This window comes from Rhinoderma darwinii, chromosome 1, assembly GCF_050947455.1.
Source record: "Rhinoderma darwinii isolate aRhiDar2 chromosome 1, aRhiDar2.hap1, whole genome shotgun sequence".
Lineage (NCBI taxonomy): Eukaryota > Metazoa > Chordata > Amphibia > Anura > Rhinodermatidae > Rhinoderma > Rhinoderma darwinii.
The window spans coordinates 371,896,431-371,916,579 of record NC_134687.1 but is presented as its reverse complement, the minus strand read 5'-3'; the positions used below and the strand labels follow the sequence as shown (position 1 = coordinate 371,916,579).

At 42.0% G+C, this 20,149-nt stretch overlaps 1 protein-coding gene across 4 annotated transcripts in view; it reads right to left on the bottom strand.

The window, feature by feature from the left end:
- Positions 1-1,013: 1,013 nt before the first annotated feature.
- TJP2 (tight junction protein 2) overlaps positions 1,014-20,149 on the bottom strand; it is a 191,716-nt gene continuing 172,580 nt past the window's right edge. For all 4 annotated transcript variants that reach the window (XM_075827893.1, XM_075827885.1, XM_075827902.1 and 1 more), the window contains 6 exons: positions 20,018-20,118; positions 14,992-15,204; positions 9,201-9,308; positions 5,497-5,829; positions 4,053-4,138; positions 1,014-1,825 (listed from right to left, as the gene is read on the bottom strand). In XM_075827893.1, the coding sequence (XP_075684008.1) occupies positions 1,660-1,825; positions 4,053-4,138; positions 5,497-5,829; positions 9,201-9,308; positions 14,992-15,204; positions 20,018-20,118 (1,007 nt within the window). In that variant the 3' untranslated portion in view covers positions 1,014-1,659. The remainder of the gene's footprint in view (positions 1,826-4,052; positions 4,139-5,496; positions 5,830-9,200; positions 9,309-14,991; positions 15,205-20,017; positions 20,119-20,149) is intronic.

Genomic DNA, 20,149 nt, shown 5'->3' with positions numbered 1-20,149 from the left:
ACAAAGTAAAGAAGCATTTATGAGAGAACCTTCTGAAGTTTATAACTATTGAAACAACACAGATTGGGAAACCTTATACAGGTGGACTTATTTTTTGCTGTCTTTAAAGTTATGTTGGAATGCAGATTGTGAAAAACTCATGAAAAATTTGCATGCAACCGTGACAAACAAAAAGTTTTTATGCGCATATGTCGCAAATTACAATTGTTTTAAAGAAATCTAGTAAAAGCTATATTTTATATACATATACTCCGGATCTATCCCTTTTTTTTGCTAAAAAAAACAGTGGAGAATTTTTACATACTACTTAGGTCAACTGTACGTCTACATCCACTTACGCTATATGGACAAAAGTATTGGGACACCTACAGGAGTTTTTGTGACATTCCATTCTAAATACAGATGCATTAATATGAAGATTTTCTCCTCTGGTGCCGATGTGTCCTCGCTCGTCCGACACTATGCAGGACCTGGGACAGGAAGTGAGTGACGTCACAGCGTGATCTCTCGAGAACACACTGTGTGTCTGTGCACTGCCAGAAGCTGGGCGTTGTGAAGAGAAGTGGATGATGCTGATTTGAACGGAACGGTGAACACGCATGTGCACTACATATTTTGTAACAGAGTACAGCGGCATAGCTTTATGTACATTATCTGTTAAATATCTATTTTAATAGGATCAATAAAAACAGAACTGATTCTTCATGGTCTGTTTTTACCTCATGAGGCATTGAACAAGAAGGTATAGCAACAATAGATTATCTTACCCAATTATAATAAATTAGGCGTCGAAAACTGATGTGATCACAGTAAATTTAAAGCTATATATGATAGTTGTGCAACCTTGCTTGAATGAACTACAAATAGGCCATGACTGAACAGCTAATGACAGGTTTTGGCCAAATTGTTAATTACCTAGGTATTTGTGTGCCCTATGGTGGCAGAAGCATATATAAAAACATATTGCATGTTGAGGTTTATTTAAAAAAAAAAAAAACATCTAAAAGGTTACACTAGTCGAAGTATCGCAATTTATTCACTTATAAAATAGTTCACAATTAAGATACAACTGTAATTTAAATGGTTTATTACACACAAGAGAAAAAAAAAATATGAAAAATAAAAACAGGCTAAGCACTTACAAGCCTGGCTGTAACAGGCAAACTGGTCAATGATTTGAGACAAAGTAACACTAACTAGCAGCCATGATTTTGAAGGTTATTTTTGAATTAATGCGACACATGAAGACATCCTAACAAAAAAGGCACTTATTCAATTCTTTTTTGGAATGTTGTCAGAAAGCATGATATCGTCAGTAAGAACAGGTTCGTATGCAAAGCTTAACCATCCCGGTCATATAGGTGGCGTTTCATGAATGTAGATCAGTACAAATTAACATAAAACAAAACTCTGTATATAATCCTACCTCTAATATTTACACTGTACCAAAAGCCCACAATATCGTTCATTGTGGTTTACCAGTTGAGCATACAAATTCAAACCTAGTAGAACCAGAGTGCAAAAGGTCAGCAAGTTCCTACTCAAAAATAGCATGTTAAGTTTAATCTAAAAAGATAATCTAGTTCCTGTACGTACTTAAAAAATAACTGTACATTATTAACCAACAGCCCAACCAATCCCCTATTTTTGAGCAGAAGTTCACAATTCAGTATCCCTGTATTTTGTTGGTTGGGCATAAAAACCTCGCTTTGACTGGTCAGACAACTGGCGTCGATAATCTTCTTCCTCTTCGTCACTTCCATAACTTCCTCTCTTATCCAAGTATGACCAAGCTGGTGGTTTCTGGGGCTCTGGAGGACGAGAACTGTAGAGAAAAAAAATAAATAAAAAAAATTATAGATTTAGAGACACAAGGTTAATACCCATTTATAAAGAAATGCGTATCAAAACCTGCTCAGACAAAAGTTTCCTTGCCTCTAGCAACTAATCAGAATTTGTCTTCTAAATCCGACCTGCTTTGAGGAAAATGTAATGTGACTGGTTGCTATGAGCATCAAGACCCGATGTTTTCTGAGACCGATTTGATAGATCGGGCCTATACTGTGTATAGTAGTGCTATGATAAAGCTTTACTAAGATGCTCTGTGTTTTTATTGCATACATTTCCATATACAAGCTTTTAACCCCTTAACGGCCGGCCTATTTTAGACCTTAATGAATAAGCTATTTTTTAAGTTTTTCCATCGTCCGATTCCAAGAGATATAACTTTTTTATTTTTGCGTCGACATAGCCGTTTAAGGCCTTGTTTTTTGCTGGACAAGGTGTATGTTGTAATAGCACCATTTTCGGGTACATAAAATGTATTGATTAACTTTTATTAACTTATTGGGGGGGGGGGGGGGGTAATGGAAAAAAAACCCCATCAATTTCACCACACTTTTTTGCGTCTTAGATTTACACCGTTTACTCTGAGGTATAGATAACATAATAACTTTATTCAGCGGGTCGTTACTATTGTGGGGATACAAATTTTATATAGATTTTGTATGTTTTACTACTTTTATTTTGGAAAAAAAAGTATTTTTACTGTGTAATTTGTTTTTGTGTTGCCATGTATTAAGAGCCATAAAAAAAAAATTTATTTTTCCGCCGATGCAGCTGTATGAGGGCTTGTTTTTTGCAGGAAGTTCACGATCACTTTTTATAAAAAAAAATTTGGAGGCAGGATGAACAGAAAATAGCAATTCTGCCATTGTTTTTTATTTTAGTTTTTACGGCGTTCACCGTGTGGGTTATATAACGTAACAGCTTTATAGGTGGGGTCGTTACGAACGCAGCGATACCAAATGTGAGTAATGTTTTAATTTTTTTGTTTTTTCATATTAACGTATAAGGGAAAAAGTGGGATTTTAATTTTATTATTTGGGATTTTTATTTATTATTAACTTTTTGTTAACTTTATTTTTAGTCTCACTAGGAGACTTCACTATGCGATCTTCTGATCGCTTTCATAATACGCTGCAATACTTCTGTAATGCAGCGTATTATTGCCAGTCAGTGTTGTGGATGCCTGCTAAGCCATGCCGGTTTTACAGGCAGACTTGGGGCCTTTGTTAGGCCCCCAGCTGCCATAGAAGCCATTGGCACCCTACGATTGCCATTGCAGGGTGCCGATGGGGTGAGAGTGAACTCCCTCCCTCAAAAACCACTTGGATGCGGCGCTCGCTATTTAACGCTGCATCTAAGGGGTTAAACGGGTGAGATCGATGTTGAAATTGATCCCACCCGTTAGAGCAGGTGCTTTAGACCACCCAACAGCCTCTTTAGCCAGCACAGGACACCGGTGCCGGGCTTCTAACACAGCGCCGTGAAAAGGATGCACTCTGGCATAAGTACCCTTAACGGCCGTCGTGAAAAGGCGTATCGCCAGTTAAGGGGTTAAATATTTTTGACTTGGACATTTGTAAACTATTCTGTTTAAAAATCTGTTTGCTGTAATTCAAAAGGAACATTCATAGTTTACTTCCAGTAGATAAAAGCCTGACATGGTCATGTGATGGGGCACACAGGTGCACGTCTCGCAAGGCTGGATTCACACGAGCATATTACGTCCGTAAAGGACGGAACGTATTTCGGCCACAAATCCCAGACCGAACACACTGCAGGGAGCCGGGCTCCTAGTATCATAGTTATGTACGATGCTAGGAGTCTGTGTCGCTGCAGGACAACTGTCCCGTACTGTAATAATGTTTTCAGTACTGGACAGTAGTTCCATGGAGAGGCAGGGACACCTAGCGTCGTACATAACTATGATGCTAGGCGCCCGGCTCCCTGCAGTGTGTTCGGTCCGGGACTTGCGGCCGAAATACGTTCAGTCCATTACGGATGTAATATGCTCGTGTGAATCCAGCCTTACAGGACAGAGCTCTAATAACTGTACTTCAACAAGTGCCTATCACATGACCAGCACAGATTCAATAGAGAGAACCTGTATAATAGTATAATGGAAAAATCCAATAGAACGTTCATCATAATCCAAAATAGGATTGCAACTAAACCCCTATATGCGCAGTGGAATAAGCATCAGTTACCTTGTTGGTTGAGGTCTATTCTGTTCAGGTTTCTGTGGCTTGATAGGTACAGCATAGATATCAGGTAGTTTTTGTGCCAGCTCCAACTGCAGAACAGGTAAAACAAAATGTTTTAGCATTTATACATAGTTTACACCATTACAGGATTGCCAAAAAGGTGGTAAAAGTAGCAGTAATGTAGTACTGTACAGACAAAATACAGTAATTACAGTGTGGTACTTAAGAGGGATACATAATATAATATGAGGTGAGATACATGCAAGCGCTATAACCTACCTATCTGACTGGAGTATACCATAGTCAAAAATATTTATCTTCTATGGGGCTGCCGGATGCCATCTCTGACCGGTCTATAAAAAGTCAACTGAGTTGTTAAAGAGCATGTGTAGTACCGCTCCATTCACAGGGATGGCTAGGCAAGTAGACTACGGTATTCATTCCGTCAAAACGACGGAACCCTTGCACAACGGAGACAAACGGAAACAATTGGCACCGGATCAGTCACCATTCAAAAATCAATGGTGATGGAAATGCAAACCTATGGTTTCCATTTGTGTCAGTCAGGGCTCCGTTCCGACTGAAAGCTCTGACGGAACGTCGGAAAGGAGCCCTGACACAGATGTCAACAAAGCCTAATCTGAAGTATATCCTGATTTTCAAACTGACCCTGCTTAACGACCCTTAAAATATTAAAAAAGGAATGTTAACCCACCCAACCTTTTTTTTTAAATCTAATAGGTTAAAAATTCTGTTCTGATTAATGTCAGAATATAACTTAAATGTGTTTTCCCATAAATCATTTTTATACCAAATGTCCAAAAATGCTGTTAATAGCAGTAGTTTGCTGTGTTTCTAACATATAAAAATGTCATTTTTATGCTCCTTTGTGCCGTCGCTAATCTGTGCCTCTGGGGGAGGGGCTCTGAGCAGATTCAGTGTATAACCCTTTGGCAGCTGACATAATCCCTTCTCACTTTCCCTGCAGAAAGGTAACATGGGATCAAGAAAAGTGAACAAATAGACTAAGGGAGTGCATACTGTGTATGTCACACAGTATATATTTTATTTCATTATATTTTCATTGGTTTCTGAGTCGGCATGTGCTGGGTTCATATCTGCAGTCAGGATGCAGCACTTTACAATCCTAACAAGCTGAGGAGTCTTCTCAGGAATAATGTCATGCAACTGCAGATGCCCTGCTACTTCCCTGACAAGCAGGGAGGATAGTAATTTATATTGGCTGCACTGCAGTTAACACAGTAAAATCAATGGGATGCAGAAAAAAATCCACCACTCATTTGAAGCGTTTTTTGGCACAGTTCTTGTATTAGATTCATTTAAAAAAACAAACACAAAAAAAAACGCTGCAAAAACCGTGTCGAAACACACTTTATGTGCATGATGGAAGCCAACAATTTCATTATGTGCTTATTTTAGATCTTACCCGTGCATTTTGTGCCTCATGTAGTTCCTGAATCCTTTGCTGCCTTGCACTGTGATCCATTTTCTCAAATATTTTCACTTTTCCCAAAACAGACTTAGGAGGCTTTAACACTTCATGGTCTTGTGAATCTTCTTCAAACCCAGCTGAGGTGGTAACGGAAACAGGAGACTTCAGTATGGGCTTCCCACCAATCGCAGGCTTCGCAGCAACAGGAGGGGGTACAGCCTTGGCAGATCCACCTGAGATTTCACTACTGGCTACACTAGAGCTGCTTCGTTTAGCATCATAACTACGAGGAGAATCATAAAGCTCGTCCTTGCCTTGTGGCTTCACCTGTAAATAAAAATGCAAAATTACTCTGTCACATAAAATTTAGTGGGCCAGTAAAGTAATGTCAGAAGACTATACGAGCTCAAGTTCATGAACTTATACTGAATAATAATCTCCAAATGAAGCAGTCGAGTTGCTCTTTAGGACCTGTACCCCTTTCAGCAGCACTGCAAGATAGCAGCCACTAGAGTTCTCCAACACCACATTTAGAACAAGGAATTTGAGGCAGCACAAGCAAATAAGTGAAAAAGTGATCCTGTTTATTCCACACGCAACGTTTCAGCTCAGTGTGAGCCTCTCAAGCATGACCCAAGAGGCGTGCATCCACTTTATTCACTTGTCCGGCGTTGCTGATCTTTTGCTTGACATTTAGAACAAAGTGACATAACGGATTTTAAAATTTTGGATGAATTTTCTTTTTAAAAGGGATATTCCGTTTTTATGGCATATTCTACAGCTATGCTGTAATGTTAATATTCAGATCAGTGAATGTCCACCTCTAGAACCCCTGCCGATCCTAAGAACTAAGGGGCCGGTGTCCCTTCAGCATTATCCCTGCACAGTGGCACTGCTGCCTACCCGATGTGCAGGGAACTGCAGCACAGCTCCATTCAAGTGAATGGGGTTGTGCTGTATTTCTGGCAAAGCTGGTCACTAGGAGCGCTTTGTTGCTTTCGAAGGTGTATAATAAAAATAGGATTTTTGTTCTCACCATAAAATCTCACACTAGTTAAATTATTTGGGGGACACAGCATCATGGGAAAAAGGTCCTTGCCACTAGGATGAGGACACTAGGTAGAACGTTTTGGTTCCACCAAGGCAGGCCATACATGTCCACAGTCCCAGGAGAAAAAAAACAAAACAACCAACCAAACAGTCCCAGCCAGGCCTGGAACAAGCCAAACAAAAAAGGATGTGAAGTTAAAAATAAATTTTTTCTTGTAAAGATCATTGGGGACACCGCACCATGGGACTTCCTAAAGCAGTCATTGAGGGTGGGGGAAAAAAAATTAAAAAGTACTGCCATGTGACCCATCTAACGCAAAGCTGCCTGCAGCACCTAGTGAACCATAATGGCATCGGTGGAGGCCCCAGATGAACCTGTTAAAATTTGATGAAGGTGTCCACCAAAGCCCAGGAAGCAGCCTTGCAGACTTCAGTGCCTCTTGATCGGTCAGGCATCAAGCTTCTATTGTTACTATCCCTTGTAGAATGAGGAGTGACCTGAAAAGCCTTCCACATACAGTGGTACACCTTGGCTGATTGAGGTTTCCTGCAACAATGCTCTCCCTTCTGGTGATCAGCGCCACAAGGACAGAGTTCAGTAAACACTCTGTAAAAGAAAGTTAGCAAAAGTCGGCAGCTCTCTTATGTGCAAGCTGGTGTTTAGCAGTCGTGGTCTCCCCTATGTGCACCCCACCCCAAGCTAGTGTTCAGTAGCCACGGTCTCTCCCATGTGCCCCCTCCAAGCTGGTGTTCAGAAGTCGCTCTCACTCCTTTGTGCAGCGCCCCCACGCTGGTATTCAGGAGCCATGGTCTCATCTTTGTGCACATCCCCCCCAGCTGGTGTGCAGTAGCCTTGTATGCACCACATATGAATGATCTTTGCAAAGATAGTCAGTGCAATGGCTACACTGAAAATGTTTACTGAACTAATTGCTAATTGCTTTATGTGACACACGTGGTAGCAGTTAGTCTTATATGCCTTTCAAGTTCGCATTACTCACTGAGTACTTCATCATTGATTTATTTATTTTTTTGTTATAGGCACACCGTACAAAAAAAGGCTGCCTACCGCTGGTATATATGAAACTGCTTCGAAGGTTAACACCATTCTGCCTAGCACTTGCTTGAAAGAACAGATGGAACACGAAGTGTTCCAGTGAAGGAGGACCACCTTGGCTCGCAGGGTCTTTATCTTGTCCTCCGCTGATTTTTTCTTAAAGTGCATTCCCTAAAACTCTAGGCTGTGCTGGAGATTTCTCCTCCTTGATGATCCAGACTAATCTTTACAATGTGTCGAGATTGATGTGGAGACCATGAGTATTGTTCTCGATGGAGGGGGTCTTCACCAAGAAGTCGTACAGGTAAGGGACAACAGCGACTCCACTGGCGAGAGTCGCCAGGACGTTGGTGAAGACTCGATCATGCCTTGGTGACCCAGAAGGAGAGTGACAAATTGGAAATGTTGAGTACCTATCACAGAACGAAGGAAGCACTGGTGAGTCCTTGTGATCGGGATATGGAGGCAAAGCAGAATCTGCAGCTGTAAATGCAGGCTTTGGGAATCTGGGAATCTAACTTCCTGTCAAGAGGGACACTAAGTGATGCCGCATCAGACAAAGGGGATGGTGGTGTTCTTTAATAGCCGTGTGATAGGCAGAGCTACAGAAGGAAAAAACAGACCATCTTGAGATAAACTCCTCCTGAAAATGAAACAGAAGTAACGAGTTTTGAAACAGCCAATAGCCTGTCAGGAGGTTTCCATGGTATGCATAAAAAAAAAAAAAAAAAAAGACTGATACTGATAGGAACCAGCTTCTCCATCGATTACCCTAATAAGGGACTCTTGGAGGGTACCTGGCCTGCAACTCTGATGGGAGAAGCAGAGTGGGTGGCGCAAAAATGGTGCAGCATGCGTGTTCCCTCACTACTAAAGGGAGCAGGATGGCACCAGATGGCAGACAAGGAATAAGGTGCAGCATTGGGGCCCCATATAGGGACTTCAATATCCGAATAAAGTGACCCCTTAGATAGGTCACCAATGAGGAATCCCCAGTGTGTGTGTGGGGTGGAGCCCCATAGTCTTCGCGTGTATGCAGGGTCACTTCCTCAGGTACCTCACACATACAGTGGGGTTACTGGCACTCCACCTGCAGACAAGTTAGATGACCAGCAGTAAAAGGAAAGTCAGGCAGAAAAATGCCTGGTCTACCGGTCTCCCGCAGTGGGTTAACTAGTTACCAGTCTGACAACCCACCTGCAGATAAGCAAAAAATATAAATAAAAACAAATTTTAAAAAAATAGCAGCTTAATAAATCAGTACTGGTCTTCCTGCTATGGACACTTGGCTTAGACGAATTAAGCCAGTGTCAGTGGGAAGGGTATAGCTTGCCTGGGTCAGAGCAAAGACTTTTCCTACCTATTGTTAGTCTCCTAGTGGCAGAGCCTATACCCATGAGGCTGTATGCCCCAATGGCAAACGTGAAACTTCTCTAAAACTACAGAAAGGCCATTATGCAATATGCACATGTGGATAGAAAACTTTATTAATGCTACGTGAAATGGAACAATATGAGAAAAAAATAAAACCAATAATTGGTTAACATGATCTGAATGTTTGCCACATCAAACAGTACACTGCTACATATACCTTTGGTGGTTCTGGTTTAAATGGAGGAGGACTTTGCTCTCGAAGGACTTCTCTGCTGCCGGCTCTTTTCATGTGACTTCTTGGTTCAGGCAATGGTTTTACTACAGACTGAAATATTTACACCACAATAGTTATTCTGCAGATTTTAGAAGATACTCAGAATTCAACAATTTTCTAAATTGAATTTTTAACCCTCACAAAAGTTATTTCATATTGGAACAGGTGTAATACTGAAGCAGTGGAAGTAATGTAAAGCAATTCATGGAAGAGGTTTAGTTGGCGAGTTGACCTAGAAACATTAAATGGCCCCTTATTAACCAGTCCAAACTATCTGTTTTTGCGTTGCCGTATTCAAAGAGCCATATCCGTACTTTTCTGTCGACATAGCTCTACGAGGGCTTGTTTTTTGCGGGATGAGTTGTATTTTCAAAAGGCACCATTAAAAGCAACTTTTTCACGTTTTGAACTTACATTGTTCACGGTGCTGCGGTTACCTTTATTCTATGGGGTAGTTAGATTATGGCAATACCAAATATATATTTTACTTCCATGAAATGTGCATAAGTAAACAAAAATAAATAAAACATTTTTAACATACATTCTAAGAGCCATATCTATTTTAATTTTCTGTCAATGTAGCGGTTTGTGGGCTTGTTTTTTTTCATTGAGTAGATCTAGATTATAGCATCACTTTTTAAATATTTATACTGCTTCTGTGCCATGTGATCACCGCTACATACAGTGAAGGAAATAAGTATTTGATCCCTTGCTGATTTTGTAAGTTTGCCCACTGTCAAAGACATGAACAGTCTAGAATTTTTAGGCTAGGTTAATTTTACCAGTGAGAGATAGATTAACCCCTTCGTGACCAGCCCATTTTAGGCCTTAATGACCAAGCTATTTTATTCGTTTTTCTATAGTCGCATTCAAAGAGCTATAACGTTTTTATTTTTTCGTCTACATAGCTATATGAGGACTTTTTTGCGGGATTAGTTGTACTTTTTAAAAGCACCATTTTTGGGTACATATAATTTTTATATTAACTTTTATTAACCTTTTTGGGGGGGGGGGGGATTATAAAAAAAACCTGAAATTCCGCCATTGTTCTATGCGTTTTTAAATTGACGCCGTTCACTATGCGACGTAAATAACATGTTACCTTTATTCTATGGGTCGGTACGATTACGGCGATACCACATATGTGGAGGTTTTTTTATGTTTTACGACTTTTGCACAATAAAAACACTTTTGAACTAAAATTAATTGTTTTTGCATCGTCGCTTTCCAAGAGCCGTAATTTTTTTATTTTTCCATCAATGTAGTGATTTTTTGGGCTTGTTTTCTGCGGGACAAGACGTAGTTTTGAATGGTACTGTTTTGGGGTACATGGGACTTATTGATTCATTTTTATTATGACTTTTTTGGGGGGCAATGGAAAAAAATTGCAATTTCGCCATAGTTTTTTGCGTTTTTTTTTACGGTGTTCACTTTGCGGTTTAAATTACATATTAACTTTATTAATGGAGTCATTACGGTCGCGGCGATACCATATATGTGTACTTTTTTTTTTTTTTTTACACTTTTACTAAATAAAACCACTTTTTATGGAAAAAAATGGATTTATTTTTTTACTGTACTTTTTATTAATAATCTTTATTTCACTTTGATGACTTATTTTATTAGTCCCACTAGGGGACTTTACTGTGCGATGTTCCGATCGCTGCTATAATGCTCTGGTATACTTCGTATACCAGAGCATTATTGCCTGTCAGTGTAAATCTGACAGGCAATCTGTTAGGACGTGCCTCCGGCGCGTCCTAACAGGCATATGTCCAGGGCAGACCTGGGGGCTTTTATCAGTCCCCCGGCTGCCAAGACACCCCATCGGAGACCCGCGATTGCATTCGCGGGCCGCCGATGGGTGACAGAGGGAGCGCACTCCCTCTGTAAACAAAGTTAAATGCCGCGGTCGCTATTGACGGTGGCATTTAACGGGTTAAACGGCCGCGATCGAAGTAAACTTCGATCGCAGGCGTTGGAAAAGGAGCTCAGCTGTCATCAGACAGCAGAGCCCCGGCTCCTGCCTGCACGGGAGACCCGTGCAGGACTTAGACTAGGCTGACGTGAAAAGGCATCAGCCTAGCCTAAAGCCCATTAGTGAATCACGTAAAAAGGCGTATTAGTGGTCACTAAGGGGGTTAAATAAAAAAAACTGAAAATCACACAGTCAAAATTATATATATTTATTTGCATTGTGCACAGAGAAATAAGTATTTGATCCCCTACCAACCATTAAGAGTTCAGCCTCCTCCAGACCAGTTACACGCTCCAAATCAACTTGGTGCCTGCATTAAAGACAGCTGTCTTACATGGTCACCTGTATAAAAGACTCCTGTCCACAGACTCAATTAGTCAGTCTGACTCTAACCTCTACAACATGGGCAAGACCAAAGAGCTTTCTAAGGATGTCAGGGACAAGATCATAGACCTGCACAAGGCTGGAATGGGCTACAAAACCATAAGTAAGATGCTGGGTGAGAAGGAGACAACTGTTGGTGCAATAGTAAGAAAATGGAAGACATACAAAATGACTGTCAATCGACATCGATCTGGGGCTCCATGCAAAATCTCACCTCGTGGGGTATCCTTGATCCTGAGGAAGGGGAGAGCTCAGCCGAAAACTACACGGGGGGAACTTGTTAATGATCTCAAGGCAGCTGGGACCACAGTCACCAAGAAAACCATTGGTAACACATTACGCCGTAATGGATTAAAATCCTGCAGTGCCCGCAAGGTCCCCCTGCTCAAGAAGGCACATGTACAGGCCCGTCTGAAGTTTGCAAATGAACATCTGGATGATTGAGAGTGATTGGGAGAAGGTGATGTGGTCAGATGAGACTAAAATTGAGCTCTTTGGCATTAATTCAACTCGCCGTGTTTGGAGGAAGAGAAATGCTGCCTATGACCCAAAGAACACCGTCCCCACTGTCAAGCATGGAGATGGAAACATTATGTTTTGGGGGTGTTTCTCTGCTAAGGGCACAGGACTACTTCACCGCATCAATGGGAGAATGGATGGAGCCATGTACCGTCAAATCCTGAGTGACAACCTCCTTCCCTCCACCAGGACATTAAAAATGGCTCGTGGCTGGGTCTTCCAGCACGACAATGACCCGAAACATACAGCCAAGGCAACAAAGGAGTGTCTCAAAAAGAAGCACATTAAGGTCATGGAGTGGCCTAGCCAGTCTCCAGACCTTAATCCCATCGAAAACTTATGGAGGGAGCTGAAGATCCGAGTTGCCAAGCAACAGCCTCGAAATCATAATGATTTACAGATGATCTGCAAAGAGGAGTGGGCCAAAATTCCATCTAACATGTGTGCAAACCTCATCATAAACTACAAAAAACGTCTGACTGCTGTGCTTGCCAACAAGGGTTTTGCCACCAAGTATTAAGTCTTGTTTGCCAAAGGGATCAAATACTTATTTCTCTGTGCACAATGCAAATAAATATATATAATTTTGACTATGTGATTTTCTGTTTTTTTTTTATATAATCTATCTCTCACTGGTAAAATTAACCTAGCCTAAGAATTCTAGACTGTTCATGTCTTTGACAGTGGGCAAAACGACAAAATCACGAAGGGATCAAATACTTATTTCCTTCACTGTACATGTACCTCAGTTTGCAGGAAGTGCTTAATTAATATTGGCGTATTTTTCACTAATGAATTTAGACAGGTCTGTTGGGAAGAATTGAACTTTTTTTATTAAAATTATTTAAAGATGCATGGACTGACAAATTTTTTTTTTTGACTATGAGCAGCTGTACATTTGTGCCCCTAATTTGCGCCTTTTTAACATTTGCCTTAGATAAATGAGGCTGAAAGTACATTTATAAAATTCAAAATTCAACTTAAGATGACCGTTTTTAACTTGCCATTTCAACCAAAATAAGGTGTAAACTGAATAATAATGGTGAGCCAATGAGTGTTTGGAAACCCACCATGCAAATGATATGTTGAACAATGATCCAGTCTGATCACCACAAAAGATATGGAAAAATATTCTCTCATATACTAGCCCTTCTCAATGAATTAGAAGATTAAAAAGTTAATTTCAGTAATTCAAAAAGTGAAATTCATATTATAGACAATGCATGTATAATGAATGTATATTTCCAGCATTTTTTTTTCTTTTAATGTGGATGATTATGGCTAACAGTTAATGAAAACCCAAAATTTTGTGTCTCAGAAAATTTGATTAAATAAGCCCAATTTAAAAAATGATTTTTAATACTGAAATGTTGGCCTACTGAAAAGTATGTCCAGTATATGCCCTCAATACTTGGTCAGTTCTCCTTTTGCATGAATTACTGCATCAATGTGGCGTGGCATGGAGGTGATCAGCCGGTGGCACTGCCGAGGTGTTATGGAAGGTTGCTTTGATAGCGGCCTTCAGCTCGTCTGCATCGTTGGGTCTGGTGTCTCATCTTCCTCTTGACAATACCCCATAGATTCTCTATGGGGTTCAGATCAGGCGAGCTTGCTGGCCAATCAAGCCCAGTGATACTGTGGTTATTAAACCAGGTATTGGTACTTTTGGCAGTGTGGGCAGGTGCCAAGTCCTGCTGGAAAATGAAATCAGCATCTCCATAAAGCTGGTCAGCAGAGAGAAGCATGAAGCGCTCCAAAATTTCCTTGTAGACGCCTGCACTGACTCTGGATATAACACAGTGGACCAACACCAGCAGGTGACATGGCTCCCCAAACCATCACTGACTGTGGAAACTTCACACTGGACCGCAAGCAACTTGGATTGAGCGCCTCTCCACTCTTCCTCCAGAATCTGGGACCGAGATTTCCAAATGAAACGCAAAATTTACTTTCATCTGAAAACAGGACTTTGGACCACTGAGCAACAGACCAGTCCTTTTTCTCCTTAGCCCAGGTAAGACGCTTCTGACTTTGTCTCAAGAAATGCGACAGTTGAAGCCCACGTGCTGGATACGTCTGTGTGTGTTGGCTCTTGAAGCACTGACTCCAGCCACAGTCCACTCGTGAATTTCCCCCCAGATTCTTGAATGGCCTTTCGACAATCCTTTCAAAGCTGCAGTTATCCCTGTTGCTTGTGAACCACAACTTTCCATTAATATGCTTGGATACAGCCAGCTTCTTTAGCAATGTCCTTTTGTGGCTTACCCTCCTTGTGAAGGGTGTCAATGACGGTCTTCTGAACAACTGTCAAGTCAGCAATCTTCCCCGTGATTGTGTAGCCTACTGAACTAGACGGTTAGACCATTTAAAGGCTTAGGAAACCTTTGCAGGTGTTTTGCGTTGATTAGCTGATTAGAGAGTGTGACACCATGAGTCTACAATCTTCAACTTTTACCCAATAGACTAATTTTCTGAGAAACAAAATTTTGGGTTTTCATTATTCCATAATCAACATTAAAAGAAAAAAAAAAATGCTGGAAATAGATCATTCTGTGTGTGTAATGAATCTATATAATATAGGAGTTTCACTTTTTAAATTGAATTTAATGGAGAAGGACTAGTATATCTATCTCCTTGTAAGTGGTTGTGTTTTTTTTTTGGTCTTCCCCAGGACCAACCAAGAGTAGTCAAGCACAGCACTATTTGACATATTTGTCATTTAAAATAAAAAAAAATAAAAAAAAAGGAGAACACGAACACACACACAAACACGATATATGTGGAAGTTTTAAAATCCCATCATTATCATAAGCAATTTATATGCTTTTTGTATGTTTAAACACCTTGAAATACCTCTTCAGGATGTACAGGCTCAGATGACCTGCTGATAGCTGAAACTGGCAGTGGATCATCAGCAACCTCATCCAGCTCATTGTCCGTATATGCCCCACCTTCACCGTCAGTGTCATCAAAGTCACTTATTAATCTGCTGTCACAACTTAAGTAGTCAGCTCCCATTGCAGTCAGGTATGACATTCGGTCGTCATCCTCATCAATTCCATCTGCCTATAAGTTTCAGAGAAGATTTTCATATATAAATAGAAATATAAAATTAATGTAGTTTTATAAACTATATACTGTCCAGCAATTAAATGTGCATTTTGTATCATAACTGAAGATAGGGACTTTGAGACCCTAGCACAAGACCGCACACAACATAATCATAGTTATTAGTGCATATGGACGTCATCAAGGGAGGCTCCATGCTTGGGACCCCCCCCCCCATGAGCCAGAAAGGAGAGATGTCCCATCCATGCATTAAGTGGGGCCAGTCAATAATATGAACAGCCAGCATGCAATGCTACATTTCCCCCCAGTAGAATTATATGGTCAGACGCGGATACCTCGGGCGATCACAGCTAATTGCTGAGGGTTAGAGAAGATCAGCTGAACGTCAGGGTGGCATCGATTTAGGCCCCATGCACACGACCGTAAAAAACCTCAGTTTTTGTGGTCCGCAAAAACTGAGCCATTCACTTTCATTGAACACTGACACCTTTCCGTAGCACTACGGAAGGGTGTCAGTGCCGTGGAAATGTTCCATAATTCCCGGAACATGTCCGTTCTTTCGCATTTTGCGGGCCGTGCTCCCATACTTTGTATGGGAGCATGGCCCGAAAATGCGGCTGTCAGTCAGCGGCCGGCCGTGCCCGCAATCGCGGGCCGTGATTGCGGGCACGGTCGTGTGCATGGGGCCTTAAAGAGGGGTTTTCTTCAGGAGACAACCCTTTTAAAGCCGTTGCTTAGTGCAGATCAATTATTTTAATACAAATACTACATAATTCACAAACTATAATCCGTAAAATGCCACATTAGACATTAGCACAACAGGCATTAAAAATGTTGCCCGTTGACTCAGCAGACAATATTTATATACAATCTATAACAAATACTAAGAAGTCAACATATAATCCATACTTCTCCATAATGTCACCTATCATACAGACCTGCAGCAAAAAACTACATTTCTCATCGGTTTTATACTGGGTGCTGTATACTACACAGTATTCCCCACTAGAAGTATTAAAATAGTCTAGAGGGGTATGTAGTCCACTGTATGGAATCCAATGGGCGCAAACTGCCATTGATTCACATAAGAAAAATAATTTGTATACTGCCAATATATGCAGGTCTTCAGTGAAATGCACTGCTGGTGTATTTAGGATCTGTGTGGTACAGATTTAGAATACCCGTGTGTGCATGAGCAGTTAGGGCAATTTATCCATATAGCCATTAGGGTATGTACACACGTAGTGTTTTCAGACGTTTTTTGGGCCGTAAACATCCCAAAAAAAATCGGAAGCAGAACGCCTACAGACATCTGCCCATTGATTTCAATGGGAAATATGGCGCTGTTCCAACGGGGCATTTTTTACACGGCTGTTCTTCAAAACGGCCGCGTAAAACAACACCCACGAAAAAGAAGTGTGTGTCACTTCTTGAGCCGTTTTTCATGGACTCTATAGAAAAACAACAGCTCCAAAAACTGCCGAGAAAAACGCAGCGAAAAACGCGAGTTTGCTTAAACATACGTCTGAAAATCATAAGCGGTTTTCCCTTGAAACCAGCTCCGTAATTTCAGAAGTTTTTGGTTAAGCGTGTGAACATAGCCTTATGCCCACATGGCAAAATGTGCTGAAAGCGTGCCACAGAGAACCAATTTCATAATTCTGCATACTATAATGAGGCAAAAAAAACAAACTGCATAAGGATTATACCTCTCATAAATGCAACTACTTAATGGAAGCCTTCATACACCAGCATGCCCTTTGCTGGGCAAGTAAAGTCATCTGTGTAAAAAACCACCAACCTGGTATCCCAAATTGCACTGCAAAATTGACCATCATTGTGTTTGAAGACAGATGACAAATCAAATTTGAGGATTTGTCTGTTAGAGACTGCTGGTAGAACCCGGAGTATCTTAATCTATGGGCCTCTTCTCCATTATGCAGCAAGGCCCTAGTCACACAAGGATTCCCAGCCGTGTGACGGCCGTTCAAAAAATGTCCGTCACACGGCCGCAGTAGGAACAATAGACCCCAAATGGGGATACTCACACGACCGATTTTTTGACGGCGCGGTAAATCTGTCCGTCAAAAAATGAAACATGCCCTACTCTCTACCGTCCTCCCGGCCGCACGGCTCCCATAGAAGCCTATGGGGCTGAGTAAAGCAGAGCTGCCACTTGGATGTGATCCGAGTGATGGCCGTGCTTTTTGCTGCTCGCTCTCTTCTCCTCCTCACATGCACTACGCACTGGAGGAGGACGAAATTGTTTTGCTCCCTGCAGGAGCAGAATCCCTAATCCCCGGCCACATAGTTGCCAAAGCTGTGGCCGGGAATTCCGCTCCAGGAGAAGTCACGGTCCATATATGGGACAGTGACGTCAGGGACTTCTCCTGGAGCTTTCCCCTACTGTGGCGCGATCTACAGGAAGGAGGGGCATCTTCAAAGGGGAGCGGGCATTAACTGAGGTGCTATGTATAAGGGGGCTGTGTGGTACCTTCAGGGGGTAGTGTGTGGCATTATCTACAGGGGCAGTGTGTGGCATTATCTACAGGGGCAGTGTGTGGCATTATCTACAGGGGCAGTGTGTGGCATTATCTACAGGGGCAGTGTGTGGCATTATCTACAGGGGCAGTGTGTGGCATTATCTACAGGGGCAGTGTGTGGCATTATCTACAGGGGCAGTGTGTGGCATTATCTACAGGGGCAGTGTGTGGCATTATCTACAGGGGCAGTGTGTGGCATTATCTACAGGGGCAGTGTGTGGCATTATCTACAGGGGCAGTGTGTGGCATTATCTACAGGGGCAGTGTGTGGCATTATCTACAGGGGCAGTGTGTGGCATTATCTACAGGGGCAGTGTGTGGCATTATCTACAGGGGCAGTGTGTGGCAAGAGCTACAGGGGCAGTGTGTGGCATTATCTACAGGGGGCTGTGGCAAGAGCTACAGGGGCAGTGTGTGGCAAGAGCTACAGGGGGCTGTGGCAAGAGCTACAGGGGGCTGTGGCAAGAGCTACAGGGGGCTGTGGCAAGAGCTACAGGGGGCTGTGGCAAGAGCTACAGGGGGCTGTGGCAAGAGCTACAGGGGGCTGTGGCAAGAGCTACAGGGGGCTGTGGCAAGAGCTACAGGGGGCTGTGGCAAGAGCTACAGGGGACTGTGGCAAGAGCTACAGGGGGCTGTGGGGCATTATCTACAGAGGGAAGTGTGTGTAAAAAAAAAAAAATAATTTACAAATGTAATTCATCAGTTTTTAAAGCGGACAGGGGAAAAAAAACCTGATGTAAAACGGGTCAAAATCGGCCATTAAAAAAACGGAAACACGGCCTGGAACGGAAACGGATGCAGAACGGCTGAGAAAAACTGAACAAAACGGCCGTTTTTATCGGCCGACACTCAGACCCTGCAGTGTGAATAGAGCCTAAATGGACACCACATGATTATGTCATTAAAGTAATTTAAAGTGGATCTGTCACTAGTCTAGTAATGCCCAATCTCCTAGCTATTCTAATAGGCGCTGTGACACTGATACTAGTGAAAATTGTGTCCCAAAACAGCCTCTGACCCTGTCCTATCAGCATGAAGCTGCTTAGAACACAGTGTGAAAGACTGAGGATGGAAGGAAGGGGGATCAATTCAAATAGCCATATATCTGGCTGTGGACCACCTAGAACAGCGGTTCTGGTGGATTATAAAAAGAGATTCTAATCTTTCATATGGCAGCTTTGCTTGCTGTGAAACAGCCGGAGATATTACCAGTTGAAAACAAAAGTCGAGAATGGAAGCTGTATACTTTATGAACAGGCTGTGTTGCTGGGCTGGGAAGAGGAAAACCGTACGACGCGGATTGGACAGCTTCATACAGAAAACATTAAAACACCCATAGTGAAAAGAAAACGTTTCCTCCCATTTGGCAAGTATAGCCATACTAGCATATTTAGAAAAATGCACATAACTTTACAAATAATATATATATATATATATATATATATATATATTTTTAACACAAGAACACCATAGTTATCAGCATCATAGCGCCCATTGGATTAGTTAGGAGATAGGGAATTAATAAACTGGTGACAGATCCTCTTTAAAAGAGAACCTTTCACCTGCCCATACATGTACAGCTGAGTGCAGCATGTTATGGGCAGGGCTGCACAAACTCTGGGGTACATTTTTTTTTTCTACCCTCCTACGTTATTTAGATAATTGGTGACGTTATATTTGGCGCCCGATATTTAAAGTAACCCCCTGAACGGTCAATGGGGCGTGTAATGGCAAGGGGGGAGTGTAACATGGCTGTGACACTGGCCAATCAGATACAGACCGCGTCACAGCAAGAGCTGGCGAGAGGAGAGCATGTGCGCGGGCTCACTCTCACTCTTCAGCGCTCGGCAGACAAGAACAAGACTGATCTCTTGCGAGAGATCACACAGTCTTGTACGCCGAACTGGCGAGGGGGCGTGTCACTGCTACGGACAGTGCAAGAGCTCTCCAGCTCATGCACTGCCCGTAGCAGAGACACACCCCCTTGCCATATCGGCAGAGAAGTACAAGACTGATCTCTCCCAAGAGATCAGTCTTGTCCTGGTCTGCAAAGAGCCCCATTGACAGTTCAGGGGGTTATTTAAATATCGGGCCCCAAATATAACGGCACTGATATCTAAATAACGGAGGAGGGTGGGGAAAAAAATGTAAAGTGCCCCAGGGTTTGTGCAGCCCTCCCGATTACATGCTGCATATGTATGGGGAGGCGAAAGGTTTTCTTTAGATTATGTAGCAGACAAAGTGCCAAAAGCAAATAAAACAAGTACCTTTCCTTCGGATACCCAGACTGCTTCGGTCTGTTGGCCTTTGACTACATCCTTCAAGCTCCCATACCAGCTGTCATTTGAGGAATTTAAATTAATAGTTGCTGTGCGGTAAACAAGTAAAAAAATAAAATA